General features: G+C 48.6%; 2 protein-coding genes across 2 annotated transcripts; both read right to left on the minus strand.

The window, feature by feature from the left end:
• Positions 1-6237: 6237 nt before the first annotated feature.
• On the minus strand, positions 6238-7185 carry LOC102459380 (olfactory receptor 52E4-like). The gene has a single exon (XM_014570513.4). It carries the CDS (start codon positions 7183-7185, stop codon positions 6238-6240), a length of 948 nt encoding a protein of 315 aa, XP_014425999.4.
• A 12267-nt stretch (positions 7186-19452) lies between these two features.
• Positions 19453-20403, minus strand: LOC149526137 (olfactory receptor 52M1-like). The gene has a single exon (XM_089777442.1). The coding sequence runs from the start codon at positions 20401-20403 to the stop codon at positions 19453-19455; it is 951 nt and encodes a 316-aa protein (XP_089633568.1).
• Positions 20404-20633: the final 230 nt, after the last annotated feature.

Below are 20633 nucleotides of genomic sequence, written 5' to 3' on the forward strand. Positions count from 1 at the left end.
AAGACCCCTGAGCTGCACGGTGTTGTCCTGGTGAAAACACAACCAGTATATATTTGTTACCCCGGGCTCCACTTCCACAAAGGAAAGCAATAGAAAGAGAGGTTTTAAAGGACAACAGACGATAGCAAACAGATCTAAGTAGATTAACAATAAGAAATAAAAGAAAACTATTGTCTAAGCCTCATGTACTAGTCAGGATTTCGTTCAAGCAGTGGCTCACCTAGTTAGTAAGTACAAGCAGGTTAGGTTTTTTCAGGCAGGCTTCTGTCATTCCTGCCTGGGACCAGAAGTTCTCCCCAGTTCAGACTTTTCCCTCTGGAACTTTGAGGTGCGTTGTTGTAGGGAGATTTTAGGACTTTAACAGGGTTCAAAAAAGAGCTAGCTAGATTCATGGAGGTTAGGTCCATCAATGGCTACTAGCCAGGATGGGTAGGAACAGTGTCCCTAGAACATAAGAATGGCCACACTGGGTCAGACCGAAGGTCCGTCTAGCTCAGTAGCCTGTCTGCCGACAGTGGCCAACACCAGGTGCCCCAGAGAGGGTGGACCAAAGACAATGATCAAGCCATTTGTCTCCTGCCATCCCTCTCCAGCCTCTGACAAACAGAGACCAGGGCACCATTCCTTAACCACAGTGACTCTTTTTTAGGTCTCTTGCTATGTTTTTTAATTTGGGGTATACATTTCAGTTGGGCCTCTATTATGGTGTCTTTAAAAAGTTTCCATGCAGCTTGCAGGGATTTTACTCTAGTCACTGTGCCTTTTAATTTCTGTTTAACTAGCCTCCTCATTTTTGCACAGTTGCCCTTTTTGAAATGAAATGCCAGGGTGCTGGACTGCTGAGGTGTTCTTCCCACCACAGGAATGTTAAACGTCATTATATTATGGTCACTATTTCCAAGCGGTCCTGTAATAGTTACCTCCTGGACCTGATCCCGCGCTCCGCTCAGGACTAAATTGAGAATTGCCTCTGCCCTTGTGGGTTCCTGCACCAGCCGCTCCAAGAAGCAGTCATTTAAGGCATCGAGAATTTTTATCTCTGCATCTAGTCCTGAAGTGACATGTATCCAGTCAATATGGGGATAGTTGAAATCCCCCATTATTATAGAGTTCTTTATTTTGATAGCCTCTCTAATCTCCCTCAGCATTTCAATGTCACTGTCACTGTTCTGGTCAGGTGGTCGGTAATATATCCCTACGGCTAAATTCTTATTATTGGAGCATGAAATTACTATCCATAGCGATTCTATTGAACATGTTGATGCATTTAAGATTTTTACTTCATTTGATTCTGTTATCTTTCACATACAGTGCCACTCCACCACCCACATGGCCTATTCTGTCCTATTCTGTCTATTTTTTTATTTTATATCCCGGTATGGTTGTGTCCCTCTGATTGTCCTCATTCCACCAGGTTTCTGTGATCCCTATTATGTCAATCTCCTCCTTTAATACGAAGTACTCTAGTTCACCCATCTTATTATTTAGACTTCTAGCATTTGTGTAGAAGCACTATTTAAAATTGCCTCTGTTTATTTGTCTTTCCTTTCCTGATGTGTTAGATTCTTGTATATGTGACTATTTCTTGTCTGATATGGCCCGTTCCTTATAATCTCCCTTCCTCTCTTTCTGACTAAAACCTAGAGAATCTCTATCAATGGATTCTCCTCTAAGAGATGTCTCCATCCAATCCACGTGCTCCTCCGCACCAATCGGCTTTCCCCCATCTCTTAGTTTAAAAACTGCTCTAAGGCCTTTTTAATGTTTAGTGCCAGCAGTCTGGTTCCACCCTGGTTTAGGTGGAGCCCATCCTTCCTGTATAGGCTCCCCCTCTCCCAAAAGTGTCCCCAGTTCCTAATAAATCCAAACCCCTCTTCCCTACACCATCGTCTCATCCACGCATTGAGACTCTGAAGCTCTGCCTGCCTACCTGGCCCTGCGCGTGGAACTGGAAGTATTTCAGAGAACGCCACCGTAGAGGTCCTGGATTTCAGTCTCTTTCCTAGCAGCCTAAATTTGGCCTCTAGGACGTCTCTCCTACCCTTCCCTACATCATTGGCACCTACATGTACCACGACCACCGGCTCTTCCCCAGCACTACACATAAGTCTATCTAGATGACTCAAGAGATCCGCAACCTTTGCACCAGGCAGGCAAGTGACCATACGGTTCTCACAATCATCACAAACCAAGCTCTGTATGTTTCTAATGATCGAATCACCCATTACTAACACCTGCCTCTTCCTAACCACTGGCGTTCCCTCCCCTGGAGAGGTCTCCTCAGTGCGAGAGGATACCGCAACATCTGTCGGAAGGAGGGTTCCAACTACGGGATGGTTTCCCTCTGCTCCCATTGACTGCTCTCTTCTCCTGAGTCTTTCATCCTCCTCAACAGCTGTGGGGCTGTCTGACCAGAGGTGGGGCAATTCTACAGTGTCCCGGAAAGCCTCATCTACGTAGCTCTCGGCCTCCCTCAGCTCCTCCAGTTCAGCCACCCTGGCCTCCATAGCCCGAACTTGGTCTCTCAGCGTCAGGAGCTCCTTGCACCAGGTACACGCATACGCCACCTGCCTACAGGGCAGACTGCCTACAGGGCAGGTAATCATATGTGTTACACTCAACACAATAAACAGGATAGCCCCCACTCTGCTGCTGGGCTTCTGCCTACCCTCTGTTTGTCTGGAGATAGGTGACAGGGGAAGGATCATGGGAGGATTACATGTTGTGTTCCCTTCCTCTGGGGCTACTGGCATTGGCCACGGTAGGCAGAGAAGACACTGAGCTGTGTCTAGACTGCAGGCTTCTTTCAGCTAGAAAAATTTATTTAGAAAGAGAGTGTCGACTCAGCAAAAGCACAATGAAAAAAAGATCTACTTTTTCAAAATGTGGTTTACTGCTGTTGGAAAAAAAACCCTGCATTCGTTTGACTTTCTATTGAAAGAACGCAGTTACAGTGTGGACATAAGTGTCGTTTTTCTGCCTTTTTTGTATATTGCCTTTTTACCAGAAAAACTCTGCAGCATAGGCATGTCTACACTGCAGAATGTTTCCGGGATGCCAGAAGTACATAAGAACATAAGAATGGCTCTTTCTGAACCTTTTCTAATGCCAGTATATCTTTTCTGAGATAAGGAGACCACATCTGTATGCAGTATTCCAGATGTGGGCATCCCATGGATTATATAAAGGCAATAAGATATTCTCCGTCTTATTCTCTGTCTCTTTTTTAATGATTCCTTACATCCTGTTTGGTTTTTTGACTGCCGCTGCACACTGCGTGGACGTCTTCAGAGAACTATCCACGCTGATTCCAAGATCTATTTCCTGACTAGTTGAAGCTAATTTCGACTCATCCACTTCTTCTTACTAGCGAGGTGGTCTGTTAAGGTATGTCTACACTACAGCGTTATTTCAAAATATCTAATTTTGAAATAGTTAATTCAACATAGCTTATTTTGAAATAACGTGTCTATACACAAAATGCATTTCGAAATAGCCTTTTTCTATTTCAAAATAGTGTGTCCACACTGAGAGGATGTTGAATCACATTTAAGGCTGGTTGGAACCAGTTCCAGCAGGGCATCAAGTCAGAAGGTACCTTGTGGCCAGGGCGGCCAGCAGGGCTGGAGGTCCCATGTTTTGAAATAAGTGTGTACGCAGTGCTTATTTCGAAATAGCAATTTCAAAATTGGCACCATTCCTCGTGGAATGAGGTTTATCAATTTTGAAATAAGCCCTCTGCCATTTCAAATTAATTTTGAAATAACAGGATGGCTGTGTAGACTCTAAGGGTATGTCTACACTACCACCCTGGTTCGAACTAGGGTGGTTAATGTAGGCAACTGGAGTTGCAAATGAAGCCCGGGATTTGAATTTCCCGGGCTTCATTTGCGTGTTGCCGGGCGCCGCCATTTTTAAATGCCAGCTAGTTCGGACTCCGTGCCCGCGGCTACACACGGCATGGACTAGGTAGTTCGGATTAGGCTTCCTATTCCGAACTACCTGTACACCTCGTTCCACGAAGAGGCATCTACTAGGGTGGTAGTGTAGACATACCCTACGATAGTTATTTCGAAATAACTTTGCTGTCAAGACATACCCTTGTATACCCTCTATCATGATATCACCCTTGTTTCTTACCACTGGTTTCCTCTCCCAGAGATTCTCAGCAGGTCTGTGTAATACATTCATCTCAGCCTCTGTACAATGTATATTTGTACAGGCAACATCTCCTGCCTTTTGTCCTTGCTTCTGCTTCCTAAGCAAGACCAATATTCCAGTTATGGGTATTTTCCTACCCAGTCTCTTTGATGGAGCCCAGTTGTGTTTGTAGCAAGACGGAGGCCTGAAATGTAAGCCCATGTATCAATGGTCAAGACTTTGCAAACGCAGAGCAATTCAAGCTGCGAGCAAGAGGCAGGCCCAGCTCACAGAACATGGCACAGACAGGGCAGATGTTGTAGACACTCTAACTGGTACCAGGCACAGGCTGCCCGCACATCCCAGAGGGATGGTAACAACCCTTCGTTATGAAGCATCTTGGTACCAACCCTCTCCGCACAGAAACGGGGACACACGGGCCCAAGTTCAGGACAGGGTGTAACATGGCAGCATGACGGATGGCGATGGTTTTGATTGAACCACCAAGTGCACTGAAATGGACGGTATCGAGGCAACTTCATCGGGTAGCAACGTGAGACACCAGGAGTGATGTGTACGATGTTTGCATTGGAGTAAAAGATGTTTCTTGGAGAGGCTGTCTTTGGCCAAGAATCTACCATTGACTGCATTGTGTCCATGGCAGGGAGTACTCAGGAGGAGTGGGTCACTAGGGTCTGCTGACAACAAATCCTGTATTTCATTTGATAATATGGGTGGCCTGGTGCCTTTGATCCTTATCTGATTTTGTGGTCTTGGGGGGCTCTCTTGAAGTCTATTTTGCTGGCTCCCTGTGCAGAGCCAGCCCGATATACAGGCAGGGTTCCCGCTAAGGTTTTCCAACAGTGAGCAGAGTGAGTTTTGGCTTGTGCACCAATATTGAGGTTGCGTGTGCTGGTTTGGATGGGTGCCACCATGGCACCCAATTTATTCACACACAAGTTCCTGGCCACCGGAGCAGATGCCCTCCCCCACCGCATGCGGCAGGTCCTGTTCCTGGCCCCGGCCACCAGAACAGGCCTTGCCCTCCCCACCACCTGCACCATGTGGAAGCCCTGGCCATCAGAAGAGGCCATCTGTCTGTGGCATGTGTCTGTGGCAGGTCCTGACCCTCTGCCCCAGCGGTTCTCCTGAGGTGGTGGGCGGGGGGAGAACTCTGCGCACAGCCATGCAGGTGCGCACCTCAGTGGGAACATTGTACACAGGGGAGCCCATGTATGCAGCCAAATGGGTATCATCATTGCACAGGGCGAGATGCCCGTTAGCACAGCACATTCGTGACCGCTGAGCACAATACTTATTTACTAGCAATATCAGTTCTTCAACTGTATTCATCCAACGTCTCCCATTTGTACCCAGACCTCCAAGATCCTGGCTTGATCCCTCCCTCTCCCCCACTTCTATCTTGTCTCATCTTTATCTCTGCTATTACAGTCCATGCTCCTCCCAATTTCTCACCCTTCTCCCGCCTCTTTGTTTTTGCCTTTCATGGGGGCTGTCATCACCTGTCCTCGCCGAACGTAGTTTAGAGCCCTCCTCACGAGGTGGGCCAGTCTGCTTCCAAACAGGCCCTTTCCCTCCCTCGAGAGGTCGTGTACCTATCCGTGGATGTCGGGGGTTTGCAGCTTGTCACACCCCAAGGCAAGAGGGAACGTGGACTGGTGAGACAGAGACCTGAGCTCTGCCTCCATTCCTGGTGCCACCCTGGGTGGGACCCACCACAGAAATGATCCGGAGAGTGACATTGGGAGGAGAGGAGGAGGGTTGGCAGTAAATATTGGGAAGCAGCTGAAGGGCTGAAATGCAGAAGTGGAGCAGAGGTGAGAGCCTGAGGAAAAAGGTAGGAGGGGGCAAGTATTCACAGGCCCATGTACAACCAGAATTAGAGTTAGAGGCAGCAACCCCAGGAGTCAATGAATGTGCACAGACCCATCCCCAGGTTGTCACACAGACACATCACACTAAGGCCAGGAAAGAGTTTAATGTCGCACACACAGCCCAGTCAGTGATGAAACCAGCCTGTCAACAGTCGACTCTGAAGGGAGTTCTGTGTGAGACCCAGAGCACCAGCACAAAACGTCAGGTCCTTTTACGAGTAAAGAGCAGACGCAGCTTCTCCCGGATCTGTTTGGTCCTCAGCCCATAGATGATGGGGCTTAGCATGGGGGGCACCAGGAGGTACACGTTGCCAATGAGAGCATGGAAATACAATGCCAGATTCTGGCCAAAGCGCTGTGTGAAGGAGAAGAAAAAACCAGGGACGTAAAAAGCTAAGATGGCACAGACGTGGGAGCCACAGGTCCCAAAAGCTTTGAGCCGGGAGTCTTTTGTGGGGAGGTTGAAGATGGCCCGGAGGATCAGGAAATAGGACATGGCAATAAAAAATGTGTCCAGACCTTCCCCACAAAGTAGCTCAAAGAGGCCGTAGGAACTACTGAGGCTGATGTCGGCGCAAGCCAGCTTCACCACAGGGATGTTCTCGCAGTGCGTGTGAGGGATGATGTTGGTTCTGCAATATGGCCACTGTCTCACCAGGAAGGGATAGGGCAATGTGAGCATGACAGCTCGCAGCAATACAGCCAAGCCAATCTTGGCCACCACGGAGTTTGTCAGGATGGTGGAATGTCTCAGGGGGTGGCAGATGGCCACGTAGCGATCAAAAGCCATGGCCACGAAGATCCCTGACTCAATCACGGAGAAGCAGTAAACAAAGAATATTTGGGCGAGGCAGGCACTGAATTTGATCTCCCTGGAATTGAACCAGAAGATGCTCAGCATTTTGGGCAGGGTGGATGTGGACAGGACCAGGTCGGTGATGGCCAGCATGCAGAGGAAATAGTACATGGGCTGGTGGAGCCTCGGCTCTGTCTTCACGATGAAGAGGATGGTCAAGTTTCCCAAGATGGCTATGATGTACATGATGCAGAAGGGGATGGAGATCCAGACATGGGCCGCCTCCAGGCCAGGGATGCCCAGCAGGATGAAGGTGGAGGGGTTGGTGAAGTTGGTGGTGTTGGAATCTGACATGGAGTCAGAGAGAAGGTGTCCGATCCTGATGCAGAGCAACGTCTCCTATTCAAAACGCACATTCCCCCGGCTTGCTGTAGGTGCCCAGGGTGTTAGGTGATGGTCACAGCCCAAATGCCTGGACGGAGAGACAAAGTGAATGTCACACACCACATGCCCTGCTCCACTCAAGCTAGTGTAGACGCGCACTATGTTATTTCAGAATAACGTGAGGTATTCTGAAATACTATTGGGCTGTGTCTACACTGGCATGAATTTCCGGAAATGCTTAAAACGGAATACTATTCCGTTTTCAGTTTTTCCGGAAAAGGAGCGTCTACATTGGCAGGCTGCTTTTCCGGAAAAGCGTCTGTGGCCAATGTAGACGCGCTTTTCCGAAAAAGAACCCCGATCGCCATTTTCGCAATCAGGGCTTTTTTCCGGAAAAGACTACTTGGCTGTCTACACTGGCCCTTTTCCGGAACAGTGTTCCAGAATAAGGACTTATGCCCGAGCGGGAGCAGAATAGTTTTTCCGGAATAGCGGCTGATTTTGTACAGTAGAGCATCGTTGCTTTTCCGGAAATTCAAGGGCCAGTGTAGACAGCTCGCAGCTTATTCCGGAAAAGCGGCTGATTTTCTGGAATAAGTGGCCCAGTGTAGACACAGCCTTGCTGTTTAGACAGACCCCTAGTGCTTCAAAAGGGCACATTAACTACAGCTGAGACAATTTCTCAGCAAAACTGTGATGACAAAATTAGAAGAAAAATATGAATGAAACTTGGGAATTTTAAAGAAGGGATTATTAGATAGTCAAAACCGCGGATGAATTTAGCTAGAGATCTGTTTCATTGGCAAAGTGAAGGCAGCTATTACTGGGGGAAAGGCAATATAAAACAAATGGAAAAGGGAAAATAGATAGCAAATAATAGGAATTCCATGTTACACTAAAGATATTAGGGGAAAATCCATCCTTTGCAAGGCTAAGGATAAAAAAAGGGAATTTATAAACTATATTAAGAATAAAAGAAATCCTATAAAATACTTAATTTGTGGAGACCGGGAGAAGTCCCAGATGATCGGAAAAAGGCAAATGGTAGTGTCTATCTTTAAAAAAGGGAAGAAAAACAATCCAGGGAACTACAGACCAGTCAGCCTCTCCTCAGCACTGGGAAAAATCATGGAGGGGATTGTCGGGCTCAACGGATAGTCATCAACAGCTCGATGTCTGGCTCGTGCTCAGTTTCAAGTGCAGTGCCCCAAGGATCTGTTCTAGGACCAGCCCTTTGTTATTAATGACCTGGAAGAGGGGATGGGTTGCACCCTCAGCAAGTTTGCGGATGACACTAAGCTAGGAGGAGAGGGAGATATGCTGGAAGGTTAAGCTACCTAGACTGATTAGAGTATTGGGCCAAAAGAAATCTGATGAGGTTCAATCAGGACAAGTATAGAGTCTTGCAGTGGGGACGGAAGAATCCCAGGCATTGTTACAGGCTGGGGACCAACCAGCTAAGTAGCAGTTCTGCAGAAAAGGACCTGGGGGTTACAGTGGGTGAGAAGCTGGATATGAGTCAAGAGGGCGCCCTTGTAGCCAAGAAGGCTAATGGCATATTAGGGTGCATTAGGAGGAGCATTGCCAGCAAATGTAGAGAAGTGATTATTCCCCTTTATTCGGCTTTGGTGAGGCCACATCTGGAATATCGCATCCAGTTCTGGGCCCTCCACTATAGAAAGGACATGGACACATTGGAGAGGGTCCAGCAGAGGGCAACCAAAATGATGAGGGTGCTGGAGCACATGAGCTATGAGGAAAGGCTGAGGGATTTGGACTTGACAAAGCCCTGGACGCGATGTTCAAGAAATGTTATTGTTGTGCATTCAGGAAAAAGCAACGTGATGTTCTCTTGTTACTTAAGGTATCGAAGTACGTTCCAATCCCATAAGAGTGAACGAGGATGGTAAACACCATCTGCAGTAGAACCTTAAAGTTATGAACTTGAGAGTAACAAATAGGCCACGCATGTGATTCTGAACCAGAAATGCGCAAATGGGCAGCAGCAGAGCCTAAAAACAAACAAACAAAAACAAACAACCAAACAAATAACTCAAGAAAACAAAGTAAAAGGGAGATAGAGACCAGTTCTGTGTTAAATATAAACTATTGAAAATAAAAGGTAAATATAAAAGCAGTTTTCACTTGTTCATGATGCAATGGGATATCTGAGTTGAAGTTAGTTGAAAAAATCTAAGAATGTCGTTAATGCCAGTCAGCAACATGACTTATGAAGAACAGGCTTTGTGTAAAAGCAGCATCCTCTGGCAAGGAGTTCCACAAGTTGTCTGTGCTGGAAAGTCCCAGGGTTTTTAATCTCACCTCATATGAAAGCTGCTCCACACACCTAATCATTCTTGTTGCCTTTCTGGGACATTTTCTAATTAGAAATAGATCATTTCTGAGATGGGGAGACCACATCTGTGTGCAATATTCCAAGATTTCTCTCTCAGAATGGTTAGAGCAACTTTAAGCCCCAATCTTTTGTCTGTGTGTCTGGGACTATGATTCTGAACGTGCATTACTTTGCATTTATGAACATCGCCCACTTTCTTGCGCAATCAGCTAGTTTTGCGAGGTCCCTTTGTAGCTCTTCGCTGTTGGCTTTGGATTCATTATCCTGAGCAGTTTTTTATCATCTGCAGATTTTATCACCTTATCACCTTTCTCCAGATGCTGTATAAAGCCCTGTTCCCAGTGCAGCACTATTTACCACCCTCCATTCTAAAACCTGACTATTTCTTCTCACCCCTTTGTTTCCTGTCTTGTAACCAGTTCCCGATCCATGAGATCCTTCCTCTTTGGCCTCCGGCAGCTGACTCGGCTTAAAGAACTTTGGTGGGGGACCTTGTAAAACAGTTTCTAAAATTCTTAGCCTGGCATAGCCATGGGATCTCTCTGGCCCACATGCCTGTGGGCCCTGACAAAGAATTCTACCAGATTTACTCCTTCTTGTGTAATGGGTAGGAGTAAATAACTCTGCTTTATTCACGTTTCCTACGCCTGCCATGACTTTATAGACGGTATCCCACCTTAGTAATCTCTTTAGTTGAAAAGTCCTAGTCTTATTAGTCTTTCTCCATATGGAACCCGTTCCATATCTCTAATCATTTTTGTTGCCCTTTTCTGAACCTTCATATGGGACCCATTCCATAAGAACATAAGAACGGCCGTACTGGGTCAGACCAAAGGTCCATCTAGTCCAGTATCCTGTCTACCGACAGTGGCCAACACCAGGTGCCCCGGAGGGGGTGGACCGAAGACAATGATCAAGCGATTTGTCTCCTGCCATCCCTCTCCAGCCTCTGACAAACAGAGGCCAAGGACACCATTTTATCCCCTGGCTAGTAGCCTTTTATGGACCTAACCTCCATGAATTTATCCAGCTTCTCTTTAAACTCTATTATAGTCCTAGCCTTCACAGCCTCCTCTGGCAAGGAGTTCCACAGGTTGACTACACGCTGTGTGAAGAAGAACTTTCTTTTATTAGTTTTAAACTTGCTCCCCATTAATTTCATTTGGTGTCCTCTAGTTCTTCTATTTAGGGAACTAATAAATAACTTTTCTTTATCAGCCCTCTCCACACCACTCATGATTTTATAGACCTCTATCATATCCCCCTCAGTCTCCTCTTTTCTAAACTGAAAAGTCCCAGTCACTTTAACCTCTCCTGATATGGGACCTGTTCCAAACCCTTCATCATTTTAGTTGCCCTTCTCTGAACCTTTTCTAATACCAGTATGTCTTTTTTGAGATGAGGTGACCGCATCTGTACACAGGATTCAAGATGTGGGCGTACCATGGATTTATATAGAGGCAAGAAGATATTCTCTGTCTTATTCTCTATCCCTTTCTTAATGATTCCAAACATTCTGTTTGCTTTTCTCTCTGCTGCTGCGCACTGAGCGGCTGTTTTCAAAGAATTATCCGCAGTGACTCCAAGATCTCTCTCTTAAGAGGTAACAGCTAATATATCCCCCATCATTTTGTATGTATAGCTGGGATTCTGTGGTCTGCTTTGGACATAACTACCTTGAGCAGCTTTGTATGATCTGCATATTTTCCATTTCACTGTTTACCCCTTTTTCAAGACCATTTCTGAATATTTTGAATAGGGTGGATCCCAGTAAGGACCACTTGGGGGACACCGCTGGTTACCGCTCTCCAGTCTGAAAACTAAGCATTTGTTTCCTGTATCTTCTCAAGTACATTTGACACTCTCTCTGACAGAGTGGATGCTCCTGTCCCTTTTCCTCGCTAGGATTTGACATCCAGGCTGTGTCTAGACTGGCCACTTTTTCCGGAAAATCATCTGATTTTCCAGAAAAACTTGCCAGCTGTCTACACTGGCCGCTTGAATTTCCGCAAAAGCACTGACGATCTCATGTAAGATTGTCAGTGCTTTTGCGGAAATACTATGCTGCTTCCATTTGGGCAAAAGTCTTTTTCTGAAAAACTTTTGCACAAAAGGGCCAGTGTAGACAGCTCAGATTTGTTTTCCGCAAAAAAGCCCAGATCGAGAAAATGGTGATCAGGGCTTTTTTGCAGAAAAGCACGTCTAGATTGGACATGGACGCTTTTCTGGAAAAAGTGCTTTTGCGGAAAAGCATTCTGCCAATCTAGACGTGCTTTTCCGAAAATGCTTTTAACGGAAAACTTTTCCATTAAAAGCAATTTCGGAAAATCATGCGAGTGTAGACGTAGCCCCAGTGTTTAAAAGAGGCCCTTTTCTCTCTCACTGCGTCTTTTCCTTTTCCTTGGTTCTTCAGACACAGTGATGCTTTATTGTTTCTCTTACTCTATTTTTATTTATATCTGGACGAGGCATTTGCAGCGAGCCTTTCAACAAGAAACATTCCCTGTGCCCCTGAAATGCAGCCAGCTCTGGGCTAGAGGACACCAGCTGGGGGGATAGAAAAAGACGTTTTGGTCCATGATCCTAGAGCAAACCCATCCCTTTTGCAAGGGCCCTGGGATGTTCAGTGGCTGTGAAGAGCAGCAAGGACCCCAGACTGACTCTCTCTCCCATCATCCCCACACTACAGCAGGTCTGTGGAGCCGGGGACCCCGTCAGCCAGAGCTGGTACCTGTGAGTGCTGGGAGGGACGTGTCTTCCCTGGAACCCCCTCAGGCAGCCGCGTCCCCACCTCTCTCAGCCCAGCGTCTGCAGCAGCGTCCTACACCAAGAACCGGCCCAGGGATGTGCACTGCTTATAACACAGCTCTGGGCAGCCCCAGGGGAGTTGCTTAGAGTGTAGGAGAGAAGAGGCATCTGGCCGCAAAGAGCATGGAGAAAAGGAATACTAGCGCCTGTGTCTGCCCTCCCATGTCTGTGCCAATCTCCCAGTTGTGGTGGTTAACAGCAATTAAGGGCCCTTCCCGAGGGAGAGGAGAACTCCTGGGCTCTGGGCTGAGTCAGGAAGGAATTGGCTGCTCTGTGCACTTGTTTATGTTTAAAAATTATGGTTGATTAGTAAGAAAACCAGGGATAATGGCTGGGTGTCCAGGCCTGATTCCCTAGCATGATACAGTGCTGCACTTTTCACTGGAGAATCTTGGAAACACACAGTAAAGGAAAATGATGACCATATCCCCATTATACAGTTAGGTAACCTGAGGCAGGAGTTGACGTGATTAGCCAAGGTCACAGAGAGAATGACAGACAGAATGATGGCAGAGGGATAGGATATAGGTGCCGCACCCCCAGGCGATACCAAGGGGCCAGCCCCGCTATCCACCCACTGTCAGCTCCACCAGTCCCTGATCCCAGAATCCAAGGCACCCTCCAAGGTCGCTCTGCCTGCTGTCCCCATGGCCAGATCCAGAGACTCCACCACCACTTGGAACCCCCACATAGTCCCAGAGCTCTGCAGCCTCCTCCAGAATGGCGAGGGGCACACACAGGTGTGGGGGCGGATCAGCCCCTCACCGCTGAACACCAGAGTTCTGACTTCCCTGCTGTAACCCTGAGTGACTGAACCCACGACAAAAGGGTGCTGGACTAATGGGCTAGCCGAGCCTGTCCCTTGGAGAGTGTGATTGATTTCCATGGGGTGCAACCAAGACACATGGTTCTTCGCAGCTCTCGGAGACACTGACCTGCCCCCCTCCCACTCTGGCATGCGGCAATCCTTGAAAAATGTGTTCTCCTTGGCCTCTGAGGGTAGGATAAGCAGGAGCAGCTCGAGGAGAGCTGCCGACAACTGGCGCCCAGGCGGAATGCGCGATCGGCACCCCCGCCTCCATAGCCCTCAACGGCGTGACGTCATCATTGGGCGCCGCGTTAAAGGCGGCTCCCTGGGCAACTGCCGAGGTTGCCTACATCCATGGGCCACCCCTGCGGACAAGAAGCAATGGGCTTAAACTGCAGCAAGGGAGGTTTAGGTTGGACATTAGGAAAAAGTTCCCAACTGTCAGGGTGGTCAAACACTGGAATAAATCGCCCAGGGAGGTTGTGGAATCCCCATCTCTGGAGATATTGAAGAGCAGGTTGGACAGACACCTGTCAGGGATTTTCTAGACGTTGCTTGGTTCTGCCATGAGGGCAGGGGCCTGGACTTGATGGCCTCTCGAGGTCCCTTCCATTTCTAGGATTTTATGGTTCTATGATTTTCTCTGTGTGGATACAAGCACAAGTGGAGGAGAGAGGAGCAGTTTTGCCACTGGCCTTGTGGCTGTATTAAGACTCCCTGATACAAACTCCACCCCGAAACTCCCCTGTTTGCAGTCCCTTGGTCATTAGCACCCCCTGATCCCTGAGCCTGTAGCTGTTAAGGCTTTCTCTCCTAGGTCAGCCACTCCTCCTGGTTAACCACCCAGCGGGAAAGGGATCACAAGGCTGATTGAGGCTGATCAAAGCTGATCAAATGCGCTGAAAGGAACAAAGGCTCCACCGGTCCCCAGACACACAATCCCAATTGCCCCAGTCACTGAAATAGCTGAAATAACCCAGGCACTCGGCTCTCCCAGCCGATGTCCTCTTCTGCCAGGAGACTGCCCACGCCATTGCACACCGTCCTTCCCCCCAGCAGGCAGGACAGATTGCTCCAGGGCCTTGGCTTGGCCACTTGGGCTGCAGTACAGGAGGGTTCTGGGGCACCGTTGAGAGGATCCATCAAGGTGAACTGCTTAGAGACAGGCCTACTAACAGCCCAAGGGCCCTCCATTATGAGGCAACAGTCCAGTCACAAAGGGCACTTCCGTTTGCCGCACTGGCTAATCAGAAACCACACAAGCCATCTCCTTAGACATTCTGGTTTTCCTGTCCCACCACCTGCACCGCTCCTTCCACAGGCGAGAGGCTATGAAAACCATCTCGCCAAATCCAAACAGGTTCTTCCAATCGCAAAGGAATGGCCACGTTCCCAGGTCAATTTTTACCTCAGATCGCACCCAAAAGAGCACACTGGGCCAGGCCTTTGTTTTTATCTAGAATCTAAAGGTTTATTAATACAAGGAAAGAAGAAAAGGGTCAGAATTAAAATTGGTAAAGGAATCAGAATCATGCACCAATTGCAAAGTTCTTGGCGCAGGCTTGTAGCAGAGATGGGATAACCTGCTGTCTTAAAACAAATCTCTGGAACACACACTCTGTTAGGGAGACTCATAGACTTTAAGGTCAGAAGGGACCATTATGATCATCTAGTCTGACCCCCTGCACAGTGCAGGCCACAAAATCTCACCCACCCCTCCTAGAATAATCCTCTCACCTAGATCTCAGATATTGAAGCCTTCAAATACTTTGAAGACCCCAAGATGCAGAGATCCTCTAGCTGTAGATCTGTACCCCATGCTACAGAGGAAGGCGAAAAACCTCCAGGGCCTCTGCCAATCTACCCTGGAGGAAAATCCCTTCCCGAGACAAAACGTTAGGGCCCACAAGTCCCTCTCTATATAACATGCCCATGCGGAGGGTCTCCTGTTGTTCTCCTTCTGGGAAAGTGTGTCTCAAGATTGAGATTGTCACCTGAGGAAGGCACCCGAGAAAGTCACCTGCCCATGCGTGACTCAGTCTGTTTTAGTCAGCAGCTGTCAGTCACATGCTGGTCGGAACATTCACAGCAAAGCTTCTCAGATGTGGATTGGCACCACTGGAGGAGCATTGTCAGTCAAGTGCTGCTAACCACTTGAATTGCTTTCCTTTCAGGATAGATTGGCCAAGCCGATTGGTGTCTCTCCAAGGCAAATATTTCAAATATCAGTACAGAGCCAATTCTTATAAAACAATTTGCGACTCGTGAGGTGCCCTTCCTGAAGTCTGGCTATGTGGATCACCAACATGATGTGCAGCGGCCTGTGCCATCAGTGTATGTGCAGTGATGGAGTCTGGCTCCAGAGATAAGTGTGACCCCAAGAACCCTCTCGTTACACCTTTCAGGTATAACAATATAAAGGCCACAGAGAGCTGGTGGCTCTTTGAGGAAAGACACACAAGCCCAAGGTTGGTGCACGTCCATTTTCCTTTGCAGAAGTGGTGCCCTGGGTGTGTAAGTCAGACTGGTCGGCTTTTGACCAGGGCAGGAAATTGCAGCTCCGGTGTTTTCGGCTGGGCGTATTTTGACTCTTCAAGAATTGGTGACCAGAGCATTCATGGGTGTGGTTCCTGCCTGAGGGTGTAAGTTAGAGGGAAGCTCAGAGGGCTTTGCAGCATGTCACGTTGCAGTACAAGAGGGAATCTAGATTGGGGGAAAAAATGTCTCAGCTGGACCTCAGTACCAGGTGCAACCCAGGGGCGACCCATCACAGATGATCCAGGGAGTGACAGGAGGAGGAGGAGAAGTAGCAAGAAGGGAAAGGCCTTTGCAGAAGTGCTTGGGGACTATAGGTGAGACGTGGAACAGAGGTGGGACCCTGAATCATAGAATCATAGAATACTAGGACAGGAAGGGACCTTGAGAGGTCATCGAGTCCAGTCCCCTGCCCCCAAAGCAGGACCAAATACTGCCTAGACCATCCCTGATAGACATTTATCTAACCTACTCTTAAATATCTCCAGAGATGGAGATTCCACAACCTCCCTGGGCAATTTATTCCAGTATTTGACCACCCTGACATTTAGGAACTTTTTCCTAATGTCCAACCTAAACCTCCCTTGCTGCAGTTTAAGCCCATTGCTTCTTGTTCTATCCTCAGAGGCCAAGATGAACAAGTTTTCTCCCTCCTCCTTATGACACCCTTTTAGATACCTGAAAACGGCTATCATGTCCCCCCTCAGTCTTCTCCAAACTAAACAAGCCCAGTTCTTTCAGTCTTCCTACATAGGTCATGTTCTCTAGACCTTTAATCATTCTCATTGCTCTTCTCTGGACCCTCTCCAACTTCTTCACATCTTTCTTGAAATGTGGTGCCCAGAACTGGACAACATACTCCAACTGAGACCTAACCAGTGCAGAGTAGAGCGGAAGAATGACTTCTCGTGTCTTGCTCACAACACACCTGTTAATTCATCCCAGAATCATGTTTGCTTTCTTTGAAACAGCATCACACTGCTTAGGAAAAAGGTGGGACAGGGCAAAGTTCCAGGTAGAACTGCAGTTAGAAAAGTGCACCCCCCCCCCAGGAGTCAGTGAGATGTATACAGACCCATTTCCCAGTGTGTTTTGCTGAGACAGCACAGTAAGGCCAGGAAAGTGTCTCCACTGCCCAGTCATTTCCCGAGGAGTAAGGGAAGTCGAAAAAAGAGTGCTCTTCCTTCGACTTCCTGCTGTGTAGACAGCGCCAACAGCTGAATTATGCTATTTTGACTTCAGCTTCTCAATTGACGTAGCTGAATTTACATAGCTTAATTCCACTTTAGCCCTGCTGTGTAGACATACCTTCAGTGATTAAAGGAAGACATGTCAGCATGTCAACTGTCAACTCTGAATGAAGCTCTGAGACTCAGAGCACCAAGACAAAACTTTAGGTCCCTTTATGAGTGTAACCAGGATTGGAAGGAACAATTCCCTCACAGCTAGCTGGGAAGGGGGAAAGATTCTGGGTGCGTCTATATAACCACAGTTTGCTCCTGCTTTACTTTGACGTGTTAGCTACTTAGCAGATGGAGGGGTAGTTTGCTCAGTGTTACCCGTTTAATGTTGGACCCAACACCGGTGATATGTGTATGAAATTCAGGGATAGCTAAAATATGGTAGCCAAGATTTGTAATGTTGTGGGAATACAGACTAGCAGGACAGTACTAAATTGTTCCAAAGAGGTTAGCAGAAAGAACCTTGCCCAACAGGGGCTCTGTGAGAGGAGATGGGTTAATGGAAGGTTATTCTGGCCAAAAAGACACAGACCCTCCCCTACCAGGACCTGCTTGTTTGACCTATCCCTTCCCCCGCCCACACACACACTCACTGTTCAAACAACAGAGTTAAATAGGAATCATTCAGAGACCCTTTCTTATGTCAATTGTGTAGCAGGGAAATGCCTTCTATCCTGCTTGCGAAGAATTGAACTCACCGGGCACTGAAATCACTGGAGGCTGGTGGGCAGGAGTCACAGTCAAGAGGGGGATGGCAGAAAAATGGTGACGGACACCAAAGAGGGTGACAGAGGAGAGATGTGATGAGCAGCCAGCCGTGCAGTGGAGGAGTGCAGTGAGCAGCCAGCAGGGTGGCAGTGGAGCTGCAGTGGAGCAGTGCAGTGAGCGGCTAGTAAGATGGTGGTGAAGCAGGGCAGTGAGCAGCCAGCAAGGCGGTGTACTGGGTCAGTGAGTGGCCAGCAGGGTGGCAGTGGAGTCGTGCAGTGAGCGGCCATCAGGGTGCCAGTGGAGTGGCAGTGGAGCAGTGCAGTGAGCGGCTAGTAAGATGGTGGTGAAGCAGGGCAGTGAGCAGCCAGCAAGGCGGTGTACTGGGTCAGTGAGTGGTCAGCAGGGTGGCAGTGGAGCAGTGCAGTGAGCATCCATCAGGGAGGCAGTGGAGCAGCAGTGGAGTGGTGCAGTGAGCAGCTAGTAAGGTGGTGGTGAAGTGGTGCAGTGAGCAGCCAGCAAGGCGGTGATGGAGTGGCAGTGTACTGGTGCAGTGAGCAGCTAGCAGGGTGGCTGTGGAGTGGTGCAGTAAGCAGCCAGCAGGGTGGTGGTGGAGCCATGCAGTGAGCGGCCATCAAGGTAGTGGTGGAGTGGCAGTGGAGCAGTGCAGTGAGTGGCCAGCAGGGCAGTGGTGGAGTGGCTCTGTGAGCAGCCAGCAGGGTGGCAATGGAGCAGTGCAGTGAGCATCTAGCCAGGTGGCTGTGGAGCATTGTAGTGAGTAGCCAATGGCACAGCAGTGGAGAATCGCAGAGAGCAGCTAGCGGGGTGGCTGTGGAGGAGTGCAGTGAGCAGCTAGCAAGGCAGCTGTGGAGCGTTGCAGTGAGCAGGTAGCAAGGCAGCTTTGGAGCGGTGCAGTGAGCAGGCAGATGGCGAGTGACCAGTGGAGCAAGTTCAGAACCTGTTACGACAAGGACCCTGCCCAATCTACTTTAGATGGGACTTTTCCTAACGGAGCCAGTGGTAGCCGGGACCAAGTTCAGTATCTAGAGATTCCTCTCCATCAGCCTGACACAGAACCAGCTCAAGCTCTCACATTGTAACCCTGGAAATTCACCCCCCACCTTTGCTGCCTCAGAGAGGAAATGCCCCCCCTCCCCCGCATGCTCAGAGTATGAATGTGGAAAAGACACCGTTAATGAGAGGGAGGGAAGCAGCATGGCATTGAATTGGGAGAACACCGCAAACAGGGTCACAAACATAGACCAAGAGGAAAAATCCCATCCCACGTAGGCTGGACAATGTCCCTTTTCTCTCAGGTTGTTCAGTCTGGAAATCTCAAGGTCCCACTCACAGGCCCAACCCTTCTCTCCACCCCACTCAAAGCTGCTGCCCTTGGTCAGGGCAGACCCGGCGTTCATAAGTCCTTCCACTGAGCTCATCTCCCATTGTGGTGGGGGGACGACAAAAAGAGACATCATGCTCATTCCGCTGGTCACTTGCCACCTGCCAGCTCCCTGCTTTCCACCATTGCTCTCCTGGGCTGTGTGGGTCAGGAACTACGTGGATTACAATGTGCCAAACACCACTCCATCTGCTGACTATCTAACCCATCTACGTAAAACAGGAACAAACAGTATTCACATAGCTACATCAGGGGTCTGTCTTCCTTCCTTCCTTCCTTCCTTCCTTCCTTCCTTCCTTCCTTCCTTCCTTCCTTCCTTCCTTCCTTCCTTCCTTCCTTCCTTCCTTCCTTCCTTCCAGTGAGCTGCCAGGGAAGCGTTCCTTCAGATCTTGCTTCCACAAACAAAGAGCCGGAGCAGCCTCTGCTGGATCTGTTTGGTCCTCACTCCGTAGATGATGGGGTTGAGCATGGGGGGTATCATTAGGTACATGTCAACAATGAGAACATGGAAATGCAGGGGTAGTTTCTGGCCAAACCGCTGTGTGAAGGAGGAGAAGAAACTAGGGATGTAAAAGGATAAGATGGCACAGAGGTGGGAGCCACAGGTCCCAAAAGTCTTGAGCCGGGCGTCCTTGGTGGGAAGCTTGAAGATGGCCCTGAGGATCTCGAAATAGGACATGGCGATAAGAACCATGTCCAGACATTTCCCACAGAATAGCACGAAGAGGCCGTAGTTACTGCTGATGCTGATGTCACCGCAGGCCTGGTTCACTAGCTGGATATGTGAACAGTGCGTGTGGGGGATGATGTTGGTTCTGCAGTATTGCCACCTCCTCACCAGGAAAGGATAGGGCAGTACAATAATGCTGCCTCGCAGAACCACGGCCAGACCAATCTTGACTACTACAGAGTTTCTCAGGATGGTGGAATGTCTCAGGGGATGGCAGATGGCCACGTAGCGATCAAACGCCATGGCCATGAAGATCCCAGACTCCATCACTGCAAAGAAGTGAAGGAAGTACAACTGGGCAAGGCAGGCATTGAAACTGATCTCCCGGGCATTGAACCAGAAGATGCTCAACAATTTGGGCAGAGTGGACGTAGACAAGACCAGGTCGGTGACAGCCAGCATGCAGAGGAAATAGTACATGGGCTCATGGAGGCTTGGTTCAACCTTCACAATGGAGAGGATGGTGAAGTTCCCTAAGAGAACGATGGCATACAGGATAGAGTAGGGGATGGAGAGCCAGACATAGGCTGCTTCCAAGCCAGGAATACCCATCAGGATGAAGGTAGAGGGGTTGGTGAACTTGGTTGTGTTGGAATCAGACATGGAGTCGGGGAGAAGTTGTCCAATTCGGGGGCACAACCGTGCCTTCTTCTCAAACCGTATGTTCTCCTGACTTCCTGTAGGTGCCCAGGATCTAGGGTGATGATCACCACACAAAAGCCTGTATGGAGAGACAAAAGTGAATGTCAGATATCACATGCCCTGCTGGAGGCTGTTCTGATGGATGGAGTAATTTGTCACTCTTCCCACACTGAAAATAACATTTCCATTAA

Source organism: Pelodiscus sinensis, chromosome 1 (genome assembly GCF_052426305.1).
Source record: "Pelodiscus sinensis isolate ZL-2025 chromosome 1, ASM5242630v1, whole genome shotgun sequence".
Classification (NCBI taxonomy): domain Eukaryota; kingdom Metazoa; phylum Chordata; order Testudines; family Trionychidae; genus Pelodiscus; species Pelodiscus sinensis.